We start from the raw sequence: 15,794 nt of genomic DNA on the forward strand, positions 1-15,794 counted from the left end.
TCATGATTATCTGGAAATAAACATCAATGCAAAGGAAAAGAGAATTTGTTCAGTGTATTTCAGAAGGATTACTAAAAGTCTCAGCTGGATAGTCACTTTTTTTGGATAATCTCCTACTTTACTACTTGCAGACAGTATTATATGAATAAATACCCCAGAAAATCCTAGAAAGCCATATCATCTTGATTAGTGATAACAAAGTTTAACTTTAGCACTCTTAAGTGGCCAGAAAATATTCCTAAATTTAATAACTTCTTGAACTCCACAAACCGAAATGCCAACAAATACATCTTCTATGGGAGAGTGGTTTTGAAAACAGTGAATTTTAACTGTTTATGCACAAATCTTGACTTCCATACATGCCAGACTTTATGCAATCTGAACAGACTGACTGAAATCAAAGAGATTAATCACAAAGTCTGATAAAATTATGGACTAAAATATTAAGTATCAAGGCAAATAGCAGATATTAAATTGAAAATACATCTCCTTTATCTCATTTTAGAAAATATGTTACATGAAACTATCAGGGATAGTACCTAAATGAAAATGACAAAAAAACCCCACACATATATTTCAAAATCGTAAGTTTGAGTATTTTTAATTTTAAAAGTTGTAATTTTCTAGGAGAATATTTTTTTAAAACTGAGAGTTGTTCCACAGTATTTGCACAGCTGATGCTGTTCAGTTGTGGACCCACGTTGCTGAGGGAGGTTTCAAAGGCAGAATGGCTAGTTTCAATTAAGTGGTCATACCTGTTACTGTTTTTGTTTTGACAGGACTGCTGGCATACTCAGAGGCTTGATTTGATTGCTGCCTTGCCAAAGGTGCACTTCCAACTGATACTTCATCCTCTTTTTTTCGAGTTACTGACACACCAAGCGGAACAGTTCCTACAGACTGCTAAAAAAAAAAGTCTGTTGTGAACCACTCAAATCCAAAACACATTAATATTGAATGATGACATCATAAGAAGCATGTCTTAAACTACAGATTTTGAAATGTACAGAAGACAACTTGAAACAATGATTGGTGCACATATATTTTGAAAATAAATTATGAAACACTACTTTCAGACTTGCACTTATAATTATTTTAGTCATGTTATTCTGAAGAAAAGCTCTACAATAACAGAAAAAGTGAAATATAATGTATTAACTTAAAATACCATGCTTGTTAGCCAATCAAAATGCACGTCAATAAACCTGGATGATGACCAAACTAAAATAATTCTCTAAATGTTTAATGGAAACTGGGAAAGTTTAGTCAGCTATGAAGATTGCAAAGTTTTGCAAAGAAAGTTATCAACCTTTATTAAACTCCAAAAGATTTATACATTATTATATTTGTTCCTCACATTTTAAATATCAAATTAAATTCTGACCACTACTGACTTCTAATTGTTTTGTCTTTCAAGCATATCAATAAATGACAAACTGTTCAAAATATGACACTGTTAAACAAAACTGAAGGCATTAAAATCTAGTTAGAAGGACTGCATCCTTATTTTAAGACCAGAAAAAAGTGATGTGCATTAATCCACATGGGTTCTGGAAGTGAAGGTCCACAGATGTATACAGTCTATTGGTTTTGTTGTTACTTTTTTTTAACATGAGCTAGAAAAGACAATCATTAAAAGAATTGGATCCTAAATTTTGCTGTACAGTTGGCTGTTAACATTTTGCTGTAGCATTAGCTGCTACGTAAATTGTAGATGTATACCAGTTGACAAAAGCAGAATATTTCTACTGTTGATTTTGCAGAGGGTTATCATTTAAAGATGACAAAAGTTTTTTCTAAAGATCAGACATTAGGATTACATGCATCTTAATCAATTTTTGTGTAATTTAATTTTGTTGGTATTGGAGTGAAAATGTAATCCATATAGCTGGGTAATGAGAAACCTCACACGTTGCATTAGGAATCTCTGTGGGAAACAAATTCGTGTGAGGCGGGCAATGTGCTTGTAAATTTTATCCAATAGAAAACAGATCACTGAATCCAGCAGTGTGCAACATGTGCACACATACAAAACCCCAAAACAAACAGAAAAATCATTTAATTGAAGGAGAACGACTTCCAAACGCCTTCACCATTTTCCACTATAAAAGTAAATTAAAATAAGAAAGACAATCAACTATTTAATCCTACTCCAGTGAATACAAACAACTTATACATACAGTGGTATGCAAAGTTAATAGGAAAATACTAATGTCAATGACAAACAGAACTCTCATTTCTCCTCCTCCCTCTGAATGTACGGCCATCAGCTTTGTCTCCAAAAGCACTAAAAAGCCATTCTGGAACACTGAAACATGCCACTTTGGTGTCCTCTTGCCATAACAGCAGCAAAAAACCCATCAGCTTTGAAAAGACAAGTTTTACACAAGTGCAATATTTCCCACATGCATACTTTCGTCACACACTTTACATGACTTATTTTCAAAATTTAGCAGTTTATCTGATACAATCTTTCATAAGGCAAAGCCATCTGCAGCTTTCCCATGACAGCAACTGTTGAGCCATGATTTGGCAACTCTGGACATAACACTGCAAGAACATTGACTTGCCAAAGTGAAGCAAGAGTTTCTGAAGAATGAACACAGACAATACAAGACAGTACAAACCAACAGGATGGAAATACTGTCTGAAGAAGCAGTATCTTTTTCTGAACCACTGAAGAAATGGATCAGCAAAATATAAGTTACACCACTAGTCAAATAGTGAAAAACATCAAGGCTATCACAGCCAGACAAAGCTGGAAAAAATTATGACCAAATATTGAGTGCTTGAGTGCTGATCTGGACAATGAAACAGCTGTTTCATCTTTGCTCACTGAAATCAAGCCTGATGTTGCTGTTGATGACGCCCAGTACAATCTTGTCAGGTTTTTGGCAAAAGATTTCTGGTTAAAAGAATGCAGAAGATGAAAGATCAACGTTGAACTAGATGGAAAAGGATCATCAAGATTTGGGTTTTAGCCACAAACTGATGAGGAAATTGTGGCTTGGGAAATAGCAGATGACAAGAGCCCCACAGCTGTTTCAGAAGATGAATCTAATGGGAAAGGAGACATTGAAGGCAAGTGTGATCATAAGCATTTCATCACAAGAATCCAAAATGTTAGCTATAAAGTAATATGTAGCAAAATTTAACACACCTACTTGTGATGTAAGCTTTATGGTTACTAATTGCTAGTGTTATAAAGAAGATAAATAAAAAACATTTAATAAAGTTATGGAACTACAGCAACATTTATATGAGGTTGTTTTGTGGACACAAAGTCAAAATCAAGTTCTGTCCTAGAATACTGACCACAGTTTTATCAATGCAACAATGTTTTGTGGCTATTAGACACTGAATACTAGATTAATAATAATTCATGGTACTCAAGAAAATTTACTACTTTTCCACTATAATTATTACAATTAACTTTTTAAGTGGTGGCTAAAAAAATAACAAGAAAGCTATCCTTTCCAAATTTAAATTTTATTGACACAAATAATCTAACACATTACACACCATGCTAAGTATGTGTACACAAAACACACACATACACTTATGCTATTTATGCATGTAAATGGATCAACAGATTCAGATCATATTTTTTATTTTACTTCATACTGTGTGGTCAACATAACTTTGGAAATTGTAAAGATCGAAAATCAGAGAAAGGCACAGAACAACGACAGCTAAAAACCAACCTGCCAAAAATACCAAGCCCCGAGCATTTTCTGATTTGTGTGGAAATATGCCAACTAACTGAGGCTAAAATATCCTGTAAAGAGGGCTAGTGAAAATTTGCCTCAGGTGAAATAAATTAATGTTTTACTTTACTTGGGATTTTTGGTAATTAAATATTTTATTTCTGATTTATAACTTCCCATGAGTGTGAGGCTGAAGAGGATGCAGGCAGACCTGGGAACATGAGAAATGCATTCTAAAGTAAACTTGGCCAACCGAGCAGATGAGTAACTTTCATTTGAGGGATGCCTATACAATCACCTCCCTGATAACAAACCAAAGGCAAAAGAATATTCCAAGACAGGAACTTTAATATTATTACTAAAAGAAAAAATGAAGCACTGGCTTGATAACAAACCAAAGGCAAAAGAATATTCCAAGACAGGAACTTTAATATTATTACTAAAGGAAAAAATGAAGCACTGGCTTGTGAAATGTTGAATTCAGAAGCCTCAGCCCAGTTGTGGGTTGCCATCTTTGAAGTGGTACCAAACCCAGCTATCCCATACGGCGGATGCTGCGTGCACACAGACTGATGTGTACATGTGCAGTAGCTTGCAACCAGCAAGCAGGAAGAAAAATTAATGAAGTCTTTGGAATGGGGACATGGTGTTCTGTGAATATCTAAGAGCACTGTCATGCAATCACTATCTGCCTCTGAGAAGAGTACTTACCAATGCTGCAAGACAGTCCAAGCTGTGCCAGAATGAGTTCCAACAGCAAGGAGGACCTACCTTGCCAATCTTGCAACAAGTTCTAATATCATGAAATCACAATCGCTGCTTGACTATAGAGTGACATTTCATTGTTTTGATTTCTGAGATTAATAATATAAGCACGCACCTAAATTGCTTTAGAGAGCTCAAACAAAACTAGGCGTTAGGCCTAGTTCCCAATTAAAATTAAATTAATTAGTAAAATTACATGAATTAAAATTAAATTAATTCCTAACTAAAAAGATTAGGCATGCCTAACCCCTGGGGTTCATAAAAGCACCTTCTTTCCTGGCAGATGAACTTGCTAATTCAAATGAAATTCTGTGACTGCTTCATTTTCAGGTATGCTCAGAAAAGTGCTCTGCTGGGATAGAAGACCAATCACTGATTAGCTGTAATCTTTCCAAACTTATGTCATGAACTGATGTCAGCCAAGAACCCCCACATTTTCACCAACTGTTGAAAGCATTCTATCAGCAGTTTCAAGGGGCCTATGAAGGTAGAAAATACAAGGTTCAAGACCCAAGTACCTTTAGTTCCTTAAGTAAACAGCAACTTCATTCCTGCATCCTTCAGAAACTTAATTGTGTTCCTTGGGGTAAGAGGTGACAGATCCCAATAGGGATAAACACAGTGATTTTGGCCTGCAAGTAATATCAGAAATCAAAACCTATTATAATTTGAGAAATCTTTGCACACCAAGAAGATAATTACATCTACCATAGAAACATGCTTGTTTTATCAAAGCCTTTCCTGCTATTTATTGAGGTAGGAGAGAAAAACTAGAACTACAGAAGGGCAACACAGCTCTACCCTCAACAGCCAACTTTGCTACAACATGGAAAAATCTTAAATTTTGGTACTGAAATTTGCCCTTATGTTGTGTCATTCATTCATTGCCATTCATTACCAGAAGTGTTTGGCTCTTAAAGAAACAAAGATCTGCAGTATTCCAAAAGTCATCCTAAACCAGATCAAATTAGAGGAATTGTTCTACCTGAGTCTACTGAACAAGTCATGATGATAAAATTATTTCATCTTAGGCAAACATTCCAGAGAGACCTCTGATGTAGACCTCTGAATGAAGAATTGCCCAAAACATACCATCAAGAGTTGATAATATCCTTAGCTAACAATGAACTTTCCATAGAGCAGTGAAAGGATTTTATAACACAGCAAAATTCCTAAGATAATGGAAGAGAATAGAGAAATAGAGCAGAGAAAAAAGTTGAAGGAAAAAAAGTGATTGAATTGAATTGCTAATGACCAATTCTGTAATCTACCTACCCAGCTGATGAAAAATTCTTGGTTTTGAACTGGGATACACAGTCTTCTATGGTGTAGATGTTCATGAAAAAAGTGAGAAATCTGGATTATGGAATCATGTAGGTGTATTACATTCCAGTGCTTTAAAGCATGATGAATCTGGAACAGATGCAATGTCTTTTCCTTAGTTGTTCCTGTATGACTAAGGATGTTCTCCCTGCACTGATGGGTTTAGATCTACTCTGTTACTGAAATACTCATTAAATTAGGTAGTAACACACACACACATGCTGAACAGCCAAAGAAAATGGAAGAAATATGCGGGCATACGCATTGATATTATACATCTACATATAGGTGTATGTACACATTTTTGACAGTTTAGTCTTCACTAAAATTAGTCATTTTATCTCACAGAAATGAGTAATGTAAGAAAAGTACTGGCAAGCCACAAAGGCTTTACAGTAATGTGCATTTGAGAAAGATTACATGCACTTATTAACTGCAAAAAGTATCACATACTTCACTATCTCATATCAAATTACAACTAAAGCTTTTTTACCAAGGAAAAAAAATCTCTTCAAATATTTACCTGTGCAAAGCTAAGTATAGGCTTTTATAGGAGAGTAAATATATGAAAAATGCCACCAGTTTACAAAAATAAAATGCACCACTTCTGAAAAAATCTGAAAAAAAGAGTAAAAATTAAGTATTTTAAAAATATTTTAAAATTACCAGAAATGAGGCCTCACTGCCACAAGCCACATCTGAAAAAATCTTAAAAAACAGTCAAACTAAAATATTAAATCACTGAAAACAAGGCCTCTAAATGTAGCTTTGTTTTGCTTTTTAATGGGGACGCAACGTTAACTAAACAGCATACATAGAGTAAGACACTCTCTGTAGTGGTATCTTTCCCAAATTCTGTTCAAATTAACTTTTCATAAAGCACTAAAGAACATACCTTTTCAGCGGGTTTTTCAGACCAAACAAACACAAGGGATTTAAGCATATATTATAGATATGCTGAGTTAAAGAACTATTAATAAGCAGTACGCAAGCAACTGGTGCACATATACTACACTAGCACATCTACTGCTGCTACACATATAGCTCACTTGACAAAAAACGATCCATACAGAGTAAAGTACGTAAAAAAAAAAAAAAAAAACCACACCAATTTTGGCTGACACATACAAGAACATTTTAAAAAAAAAAAAAAAAAAAATCAAACTTCTGTGCCAGTTTAAACCCTGCTTAAAATCTAGCATAGGTTCATCAATCATCAAGCCGGGTATGTAAGATGTCTTTTGCATTTGCTGCTCCAACTTCATGGATTACTCCCAGTTACTGAAAAAAATGGTGGTAACAAAAACATATTTCATGAAAGTCTAACAAATTTAGGGAACCAAAAATGTGATTATTTTTAACACCCAGATAATGTAAAATATGCGATTTTGATGTGGAACATATGGATGGAGTGCAACATATCTGGCTCATACTAACTCTGAGCAGTCACACAGACTGTATATAAAGCAGAATAATTACATTTTTATCAGATGTCTTCTTAATGCATTAATTCTTAAAATGTAGAGCTGAAGAGCAAAACATTTACATTCAAAACATTTACCCATGTGTCTAACATAATATTCTTTACAAATATTGATAACTATAAACCTTTTGTAGTATTTCCATTTCATAGGTGTAACACACCAAATGTCAGTACAAAAAAATTTACTATTGAATAACTTTCTCCAGAATGCTTTTCATCTATTCTTCAGGCTTTGAACTAAAGAAAAACAAGATCAGAGTATATTCTTTATTTCATTCCTGCCATATTAAGTACTAAGAAGTTGAGAATCAATCCATTAACCATTAGAACGATCACATAATAGGCTAGTAAAATGACAGCATGACAAATTCACTCTATTTTAACACAGACGTTAAGTCAGGTTGGATGGGGCTTTGAGCAACCTGGTCTAGTGGAAGGTGTCCCTGCCCATGGACGGAGGTTGGAACTAGATGATCTTTAAGGTCCCTTCCAACCCAAACCATTCTATGATTCTGTGATTTTGTGATTCTAGCAAGGTTCTGGTTGCGTTTCTGTGATTTCTTTTAAACTAACAAATTGGTGTATCTTAATAGGCACGGTGTTCACAAGGTGCTGAATTAAAACACCTCTAAGATGTCTCTAGCTGGCAAGTCAAAAACAGGATTCTGAAAACAAGTTTTGAACTTTAAGTTACAGTACTTTGATTTATAAAGTTTATTCCTTGCTCTACACCAAGACTCAAGTTATTTCAGCTCAGTATTATTGAAGAATAAACTAATATAACTTAACAAAAGAAATTCCAACAATTGCTGCCACCTTAATATATATTGTGTCTGGGTTGTTCTCGATTTTTTAACCCAATAGCTGGCAAAGGTTTCTGATGTTGATTACTGCACACTGTACACATAGCAGAGTGATCCAAACAGGAAAGATGATCTACCAATAGTATCTTGTTCTAGACAAATACAAAATAACATGTAATACTTGCTACACTGATAACCTGGAAAGAACATCACCTGACGATGAGGTGAAAATACTCTCATGTTAATAAATATCTTTTCCTTACCTCTTCCTGTCCCTGTTACCAATCCATGTGTTTTTTCCTTTTCTGACACTAAACAACTGTATTTTCTTCTCTTTGTACATTATTCAGAGCTGTTAGATATGAAATCAACATAAAACATTTTTGAAAAATGTGTATTAATTGTATAAGTATTATGCAATTTTAACTAACTTCTTGAGTTCACTTGAGTTTACAAAAGGAAAGGAGCAGGAGGGCAAAAGATCTAAAAAAGAACCAGTTAGAATATTTCATTGTCTATGGGAATACATATTGGTATCAAGTCAAGAAACTCATAAGCTGCTTTTCCTATTGGAAAAGCCTGAGGTACTGAATACCTTCTCCACCTCAGGCTTTACTAGCAAGACCAGCCTTGAATCCCAGTGCCCAGAGACAGGGGGAAAGGATGGAGCAAGGAAGACGTACCCTCAATGTTCTCAGTGTTAATTATGATTAAATGACTGGCTTGGTAGATGAAGGGAGAGCAGTGGATATTGTCTACCTTGACTTCAGTAAGGCCTTTGACACTGTCTCCCATAAGATCTTCCAGGAGAAGCTGATGAAGTATGGGCTGGATGAGTAGACAGTGAAGTAGACTGAAAACTGGCTGAATGGCTGGGCCCAGAGGGTGGTGATGAGTCGCACAATGTCTAGCTGGACTCCAATAAGTAGCAATGTACCCCAGGGGTCAATAATGGGTCCAATCCTGTTCAAGATCTTCATTAGTGGGAGGAGTGGTTGATATGCCAAAGGTTTGTGCTGCCATCCAGAGGGACTGTGACAGGCTGGAGAAGTGTGCTGACAGGAACCTCATGAAGTACAACAATGAAAAGTACAAAGTCCTGCACCTGGGGAGGAACAACCTCATGCACCAGTATATGCTGGGGGCTACCCAGCTGGAAAGCAGCTTTGCAGAAAAGGTCCTGGTGAGTCCAGGTTGAACAAGAACGAGCAAAATGCCCTTGCTGCAAACAAGGTGAATGATATCCTGGGCTAAACTAGACAAAGTATTGCCAGCAAGTCAACGAAGGTGATCCTTCCCCTCTATCCAGTGCTGGGTCTAGTTCTGGACTCCCCAGTGCAAGAGAGATATAGACATACTGGAGAGAGTCCAACAAAGGGCCATGAAGGGGCCCATTAAGGGACCAGAGCATCTTCCATATGAGGAAAGGCTGAGAGGGCTGAGATTGTTCAGCCTGGAGAAGAGAAGGCTCACAGGGGGCCTCATCAGTGTGAAAAAATATCTGAAGGGAGGGTGTGAAGATGATGAAGCCAGGCTCTTCTCAGTGATGCCCAGTGACAGGACCAGATGCAATGGGCACAGACTGAAACACAGAAGGTTCCCTCTTGAACATAAAGAAACATGTTTTTACTGTGAAGGTGACTGAGCACTGGAACAGACTCTTTATTGAGCAAGACCTCATACAACTTACTGTAATAACACAATTTTGCAGACTTCACACGTAAGAAAAAGAGTTTGCCTCAAGTTCAGTTCAGAGAGAGATGTTAATTCTATTCTTTTAAAATAAATGTGAGGAAGACTGACGTAACTTGCACACTGCACGGAACCATAACTTATGAAGAAGAGTTGTACATTAAGTGAATTTCCAAATTCTAACATATTATTTAGTTAGCACTAAGTCCAATCCTCTTCTACTGCAAACAGTTGTTAAATGTATTGTTCCTAAAGACATAAAATTCAATATAGGAACAAGTTAGAAAACTTCCTTCTAACGATAAAAAGCAGCAAGAAACTTTATTGTAGTTTTAATACTCAAGATTTCAAAATCTTTTACTCCTAGACTAAATATACAAAGAACCTGTTTATATTCACTGATTATTGTGCCAAACTTAGCTTTTCATTTAAATAGTCTCTCCTTTGGGTGTTTACCTTTAGTCAGACTTCTAAAATTCTCATTTATCATTCATCACATTTTTCAGACACCATTTAAGAACATATCAGGACATCTGACAGCCTACTAGATACTACATAAACATGGTTAAGGAGTTTATAACCTAACTGTACAAAATAGACACACTGGGCAAAGGAAGGGAGAAAGTGTAAAGAAGTAATACTGTACAAACCAAGGAACATAATGGCCTCAGCTATCACACTAGTTCTACAATTATTAGCTTCTGGGAAGCAAGGTGCAAACAGAGGTAGGTTTAGCAATAGTCTAACAGTAATAAACGAAAAGGGGTAGTCCTCACTGAGCTGCGTGTACCCCTACACCCTGACACAGCAGTCAGCCATTGTTCTGTTCCAGTTGAATAAAATCTCAGTAAGGCCACATTTCTTGCTGGCTTCATCCCATTAATCTTAAAGAAGACACAGTACAGCTTTATGGAAAAAATAATTGAAAATCCTTGTGTTTTGTAAAAATTCATTTACTTCTATGCTTACTTTTGACTTATATCATTTCAGCTTATGAAGTTAAATATGTTCTGTTATTTCTAACTTTTCATGCTTTCAGACAAAACCATACCAACACAATTACATTACACATAGTATTTCAGTAAAGATATAAAATATATGTACTGCCAAATTAGCATTATAAACCTAAGAATCCCAGAATAATAGTTAAAAGGCAAACAAATCTGAAGAAGTTCCAGTATGTGAAGGTATACCTGTCTGTGGGGAGCCAAACAATCCCAGCCTTATGTTGTATGCGATCAGAAGTTTACATGGCTATAGTTGTGGTCCCAAATAAATTAATTTAACTTCTTGAACTCATAATGTTATTACTTGATAGAATGTGTATACAGAATCAAATGTGCTGAAAGATTTTCTGACTCTGTGTTCTCAGATAGAAGTCACAATTTCAACTTACTCAAAGTGACAGAGCAAAATATTGTATTAAGTAGACATTAAAACATAAAATATCTTAACATTTAAGATCTCTGAATCACACAAGGAATTCTAAAGTGATGTATTTTCTACTGTTGCAATAGAAATAGAAAAGAGCTTTATCAAACAATAGCATTCTGACCATAACACTTGCTTGAAAGCATCATGTCTTACAGTTGTTCCATTAAATATTCAAAAGTTATGAAGGTTGTACAGAGCATTTTTGTTCTGTAACACAAATTAGACTATGGTAACAAGCTAAAACTTTTCTAGTAAGTAATATACAAGGCCGTAACTTTGACTAGAATCCTTATCCTAGGATAATTACAGTATTACATAAAGAAAAAAGTCTTTGGTTAAGGATAGTTTAATACAGGTGTAGTTTTCTTTTTAAATAAAGTTTCTTCACAACTATGACAGACACTGTAATTTTTATTATTATGTGCAGTGTATTACCACAGTTGGATTAACAGTGAAACTAGTATCGTGTTGACAGTTAGGTTTACAAATTCACATTTAAAATAATTTCAAATGACTAAGCAACTCCAAATGTTAATAACATTAGAAATGTGATATGGTAATTTTAATCAGAAATAGATCACAACAACATTTAGAAGCCTGTATAAGGTAATGACACAAATTACAAAATAACTACTTAATCAAAATTCAGTTAAAAATTTTGCCACTGGTGATCAAAACAATGGACAAATAAGTTTCCTAATGTAGTCACTATACGTCTCTAGTCACTCAGTATAAAAGGGCAATCAAAAGAGAAAGCACTGAGTAACAGCCCATACATTAATGATAGGGAAAGACTTTTACATGAACATTTGATATAACCAACCTCAATTACATTTTGGAAGGATACATGACAGTATTGCAAAAGTAAATAAATGGTCTGTTTTAAAAAAGAGGTATGCCAGGAAATGTTGTGCTACTCCAGTTACGATGCAGGAACGAAGAATCACTCAAGACATTTAAAAACAGCGTAAAGTTATTAAAACGCTAAAGCAGCAATTCAGACATTGAAGTTTTTCAGACAGTGCTGGTGCAGAGCGAGCTTAACAGGACTCAAATTAATGTTTGACAATTGCTACCTAACAAGGTCACTTACACACAAGAAACAGAAATGTTTACAGATCAAATTATAATCCTCCCACTTCAAGGTCCTGGTATGAAACTTCCCTGATGTGCATAGTGTTCTATAATTAGGAGACAAATATCAAAAGATTCTTAAATTGACCACTTACTAATTGACCACTTATAACTGAGACAGAACATCAGGCTGCACAGACCACTAGTTTGATCAATTATGACAAATTTAAGCTTTAGAACATTCTACTGGTCTGCCAAACAATAGCTATAAATAAGCTTAAAATCAGGCAAAATCTGTGTTCTTTCCAGGTTAGGAGTATGGGGCATGAAAATCAAAGTCAAGAATACGTCAAAGAAAACACTGTGACACACAGACCCACAGCCTTAACTTCTTGTATCTTTTCTGAGCACTTTGCATGCAAGTATGTGTTTTGACATTATATACAGAATCTGAGACTTATGTCAAGTTATGAACCATATGGTTCATCTCCTATTAAAATGGGCTTTAATAACAGTAGTGATTTTATAACAAGTTATGCAATTATCTGATAGACCATTGCAAATGGTTAGACCATGATTTACTATTCAGACTCAGAAGGCTTATAAGGTCTCAGTAGTTAAAACTAGTTGCGAAATACTGATACTGAACAGTAACCATCAAATAACATTCTGTTCTTTTCATTAAACATTATAAATTAAAACACTGTGAAATTAAAACTTTAATATGCAAAACTTAACATTTTAAATAATTCAAAGTAACAGTATGTGCAGCAAACTACAAACAACAGGGTGACAGAAGACAAATATGTGGAACAAGAATGCACTACTGGCATACATGGAAGAGAAAGTTTCCCCTCTCCCGTTTTCCTCCAGAAATACATACCTGCTGAATGTGCCTACTGGCTCTTTTCTGAGGTTGGTAGATAAGCCAGGTATACAGGACTGGATCAACATTAATTGCTAATCCTTGTACACTGGACAAAAGTACTGCACCTATACACCACAGAAAAGAAAAGAAAATGTAAGCTATCTGCTAAAGAATCTCCATACACATAGTCATTTCTTTTGCACACAAATCATCTTTGATGCAGACTTTTGTTTGGATTGGGCTTACGTACATATTTATTTTAAATTCCAATCAAGAGTATTAATTAAAACATAAATTTCAATAACTTATTGAAAGTGAGAAACTGGCCAGCACTGCCAGTGTTATGGACAAGCACACAAAAAAATGCAGAGAATTGCATTTTGATTTTGCGTATTACATTTTTTTGCCAAGAAAAATGCTTTTTTTCACAAAATTGTCTGTGTAACCGAATACACACCTTTCCTCAGATTTGCAGCCAACAATAACATTATGCAAGAAATGAGTCAATGAGACTCTTGACAGAAAGAGAAAAATATAATGCATTACACCCCACAACTTCAATAAAGAAAAACTTGTTCTAGGGCACAGGTCTACTTTAGGTTAGTGTTCTGCCCAAAGCTGCTCAGGATAAACATTTTTCATGTAAATGTGGTCATGAATATTCTTTAGTGGACTAGTTAGGCAAAATAAGGTGAATTTTTGAATTCTGCTAACATTGGCAGCCTTGGTACTGTGAGCTTCTAGGATTTTATCCTGCATTTTTACAATATATCTCATTTTCATTATATCTCACTTTTGGACTCCTAGGATTACAAGATAGGGCTACTATATCTTAATTTCTTAAAACTAAACTTCTAGTTTTCTTATATTTGTGAAGAAAAACATACATGGGAAACTTTAAGGCTCAAAACAGGAGAAAAACTATTCTCAGTATCCAGAAATCTTAGCATATACTTCAAGTCAAGCACACTAAAACCCAATTTATGAAGCACTATTTCCATTAAACCTGCATTAAAAATCTGATGATGTATTAGTGAGGCTTTTGTTTTAGTAGTACAGATAAAGTATCTATTGCAGCAGAACATAATTACAGAGTTGCAAAATCCAGAAGCAAATGGATTAATGTAACACAAAGGTATAGATTATATTGAAAATGCGTGACAAGTAGTAATAGGCAGTTTTCACATAAGTTTTGCAATTTTACAACAAATAAACAAATGAAATAATGAAATAAATATTAAAAAAAAAAATCAAAACAGAAATCCTGGTTCCTGGAAGGTCCCAGCACCAAGTTCCAGAGAATTACAGCAGTTCTATAATTCAAAGAATCAGAGTTCCTAAAGCAATATATATTTCCTCTGTAGCATACAATATAATTATGAAGCAATCTGAATGTAATAATAAATTCAAATACATTCAGAAAGCTTGTCATGCAATTCAATGTACTTTCCAAAAGCACAGCAAAAAAAATGTGCCTCAAAACACATAATACATCACCAAAATTGTAAATGGAGAAAGAAAAAAAAAGTTATGAGTTTATTGTATATAACCAGCTGAATTCCAAATGGCAGAAGACCCACCAACCTGGGGCGACACAAGCAAAGCCTGATGAGTACAATGGGAAAATGGCAGTCAAGAAATACACAAAGATAAATCATCCGCCTAGCACAGGCTTGGAGTTGGAACACACACTGTGAGGAACTCCTATACACAGACTAGTCTATGCGATCTGATGGTTTTAAATGTCAGTAATAAACCTTAGAAATAAATCTGCAATTTAAGGCAAAGCCAATGTCAAGCATAAAGTAAAGGGGTAATGTGCAAGTAAGAAGAACAGTGAATATGTCTTGCAGAAGAATCTGGAGGAGACTAGAAAAAGGAAGCAGGAGAAAGGAGAAGGTATTAGAGGACTGATAAAGTATATGCTACAATCATTATCTTTTAAAAGATACTTGGACATCAAAATAAAAGAATCCTGTGTCTTTAAGAGATACCGCCTGTTGTCAGCAACTTAATGAAAGGTTTAATGTATATGTGATATGACAAGTGGGAGTCAGAGACCTCCCAAAGAGTGAGGAATAAAGTCAGCCTACAGGCAAAGTCAACAAAAAATCCCACATTCATAACAGACTCCTGAATAGAAAAAAAAAAAAAATATTAAAAAAATTGAGTAACTAGCATCACGTGCCTACAGTAACACTAATTTAGTTTCTTGTTTACTGCAAAAAATTAGCTAAAACTAAGAAGTTCAATACAAGTAAGTCATGCTTTGCACTGAAACTATCTTTTCACTTCAGTGAAGTCACACTAGCACAATCCCATGAAGTTTTAAATGAAGGTAGAACAAAGAGCAAAATAGTTTACTTTTCCAGTTGTCTTTTGTCATGGATAGCTTGTGTCTGGGACAAAAAAACCCAACCAACCAACCAAAAAAAAAACCCACAAAAACACCCAAAAGAGCAGTACAAGTTGTCAGATAAGCAATTACATTATTTGCCTTTCAATTTGACTGTTAGGTAACTTTGGCCTCCTACCAAGCCACCTCTGTCACACTGAATTACTGAAATTTACTGCTGTATTTGCTACTCAGCCACTACATTCAAAGAGCAGTTAAATTACCTATGTAAAGTTGTTTTCTGTGTAAC

The 15,794-nt window shown here is 35.0% G+C and overlaps 1 protein-coding gene across 11 annotated transcripts in view; it reads right to left on the reverse strand.

The window, feature by feature from the left end:
* Positions 1–15,794, reverse strand: part of VPS13B (vacuolar protein sorting 13 homolog B) — a 491,427-nt gene that overhangs the window by 258,202 nt on the left and 217,431 nt on the right. For 10 of the 11 annotated variants that reach the window (XM_074815029.1, XM_074815038.1, XM_074815049.1 and 7 more), the window contains 2 exons: positions 13,165–13,274; positions 756–903 (listed from right to left, as the gene is read on the reverse strand). In XM_074815029.1, coding sequence (XP_074671130.1) covers positions 756–903; positions 13,165–13,274 — 258 coding nt within the window. The remainder of the gene's footprint in view (positions 1–755; positions 904–13,164; positions 13,275–15,794) is intronic. The other variant, XM_074815058.1, reaches the window with a different exon arrangement.

Source organism: Strix aluco, chromosome 1 (assembly GCF_031877795.1).
Source record: "Strix aluco isolate bStrAlu1 chromosome 1, bStrAlu1.hap1, whole genome shotgun sequence".
NCBI lineage: Eukaryota > Metazoa > Chordata > Aves > Strigiformes > Strigidae > Strix > Strix aluco.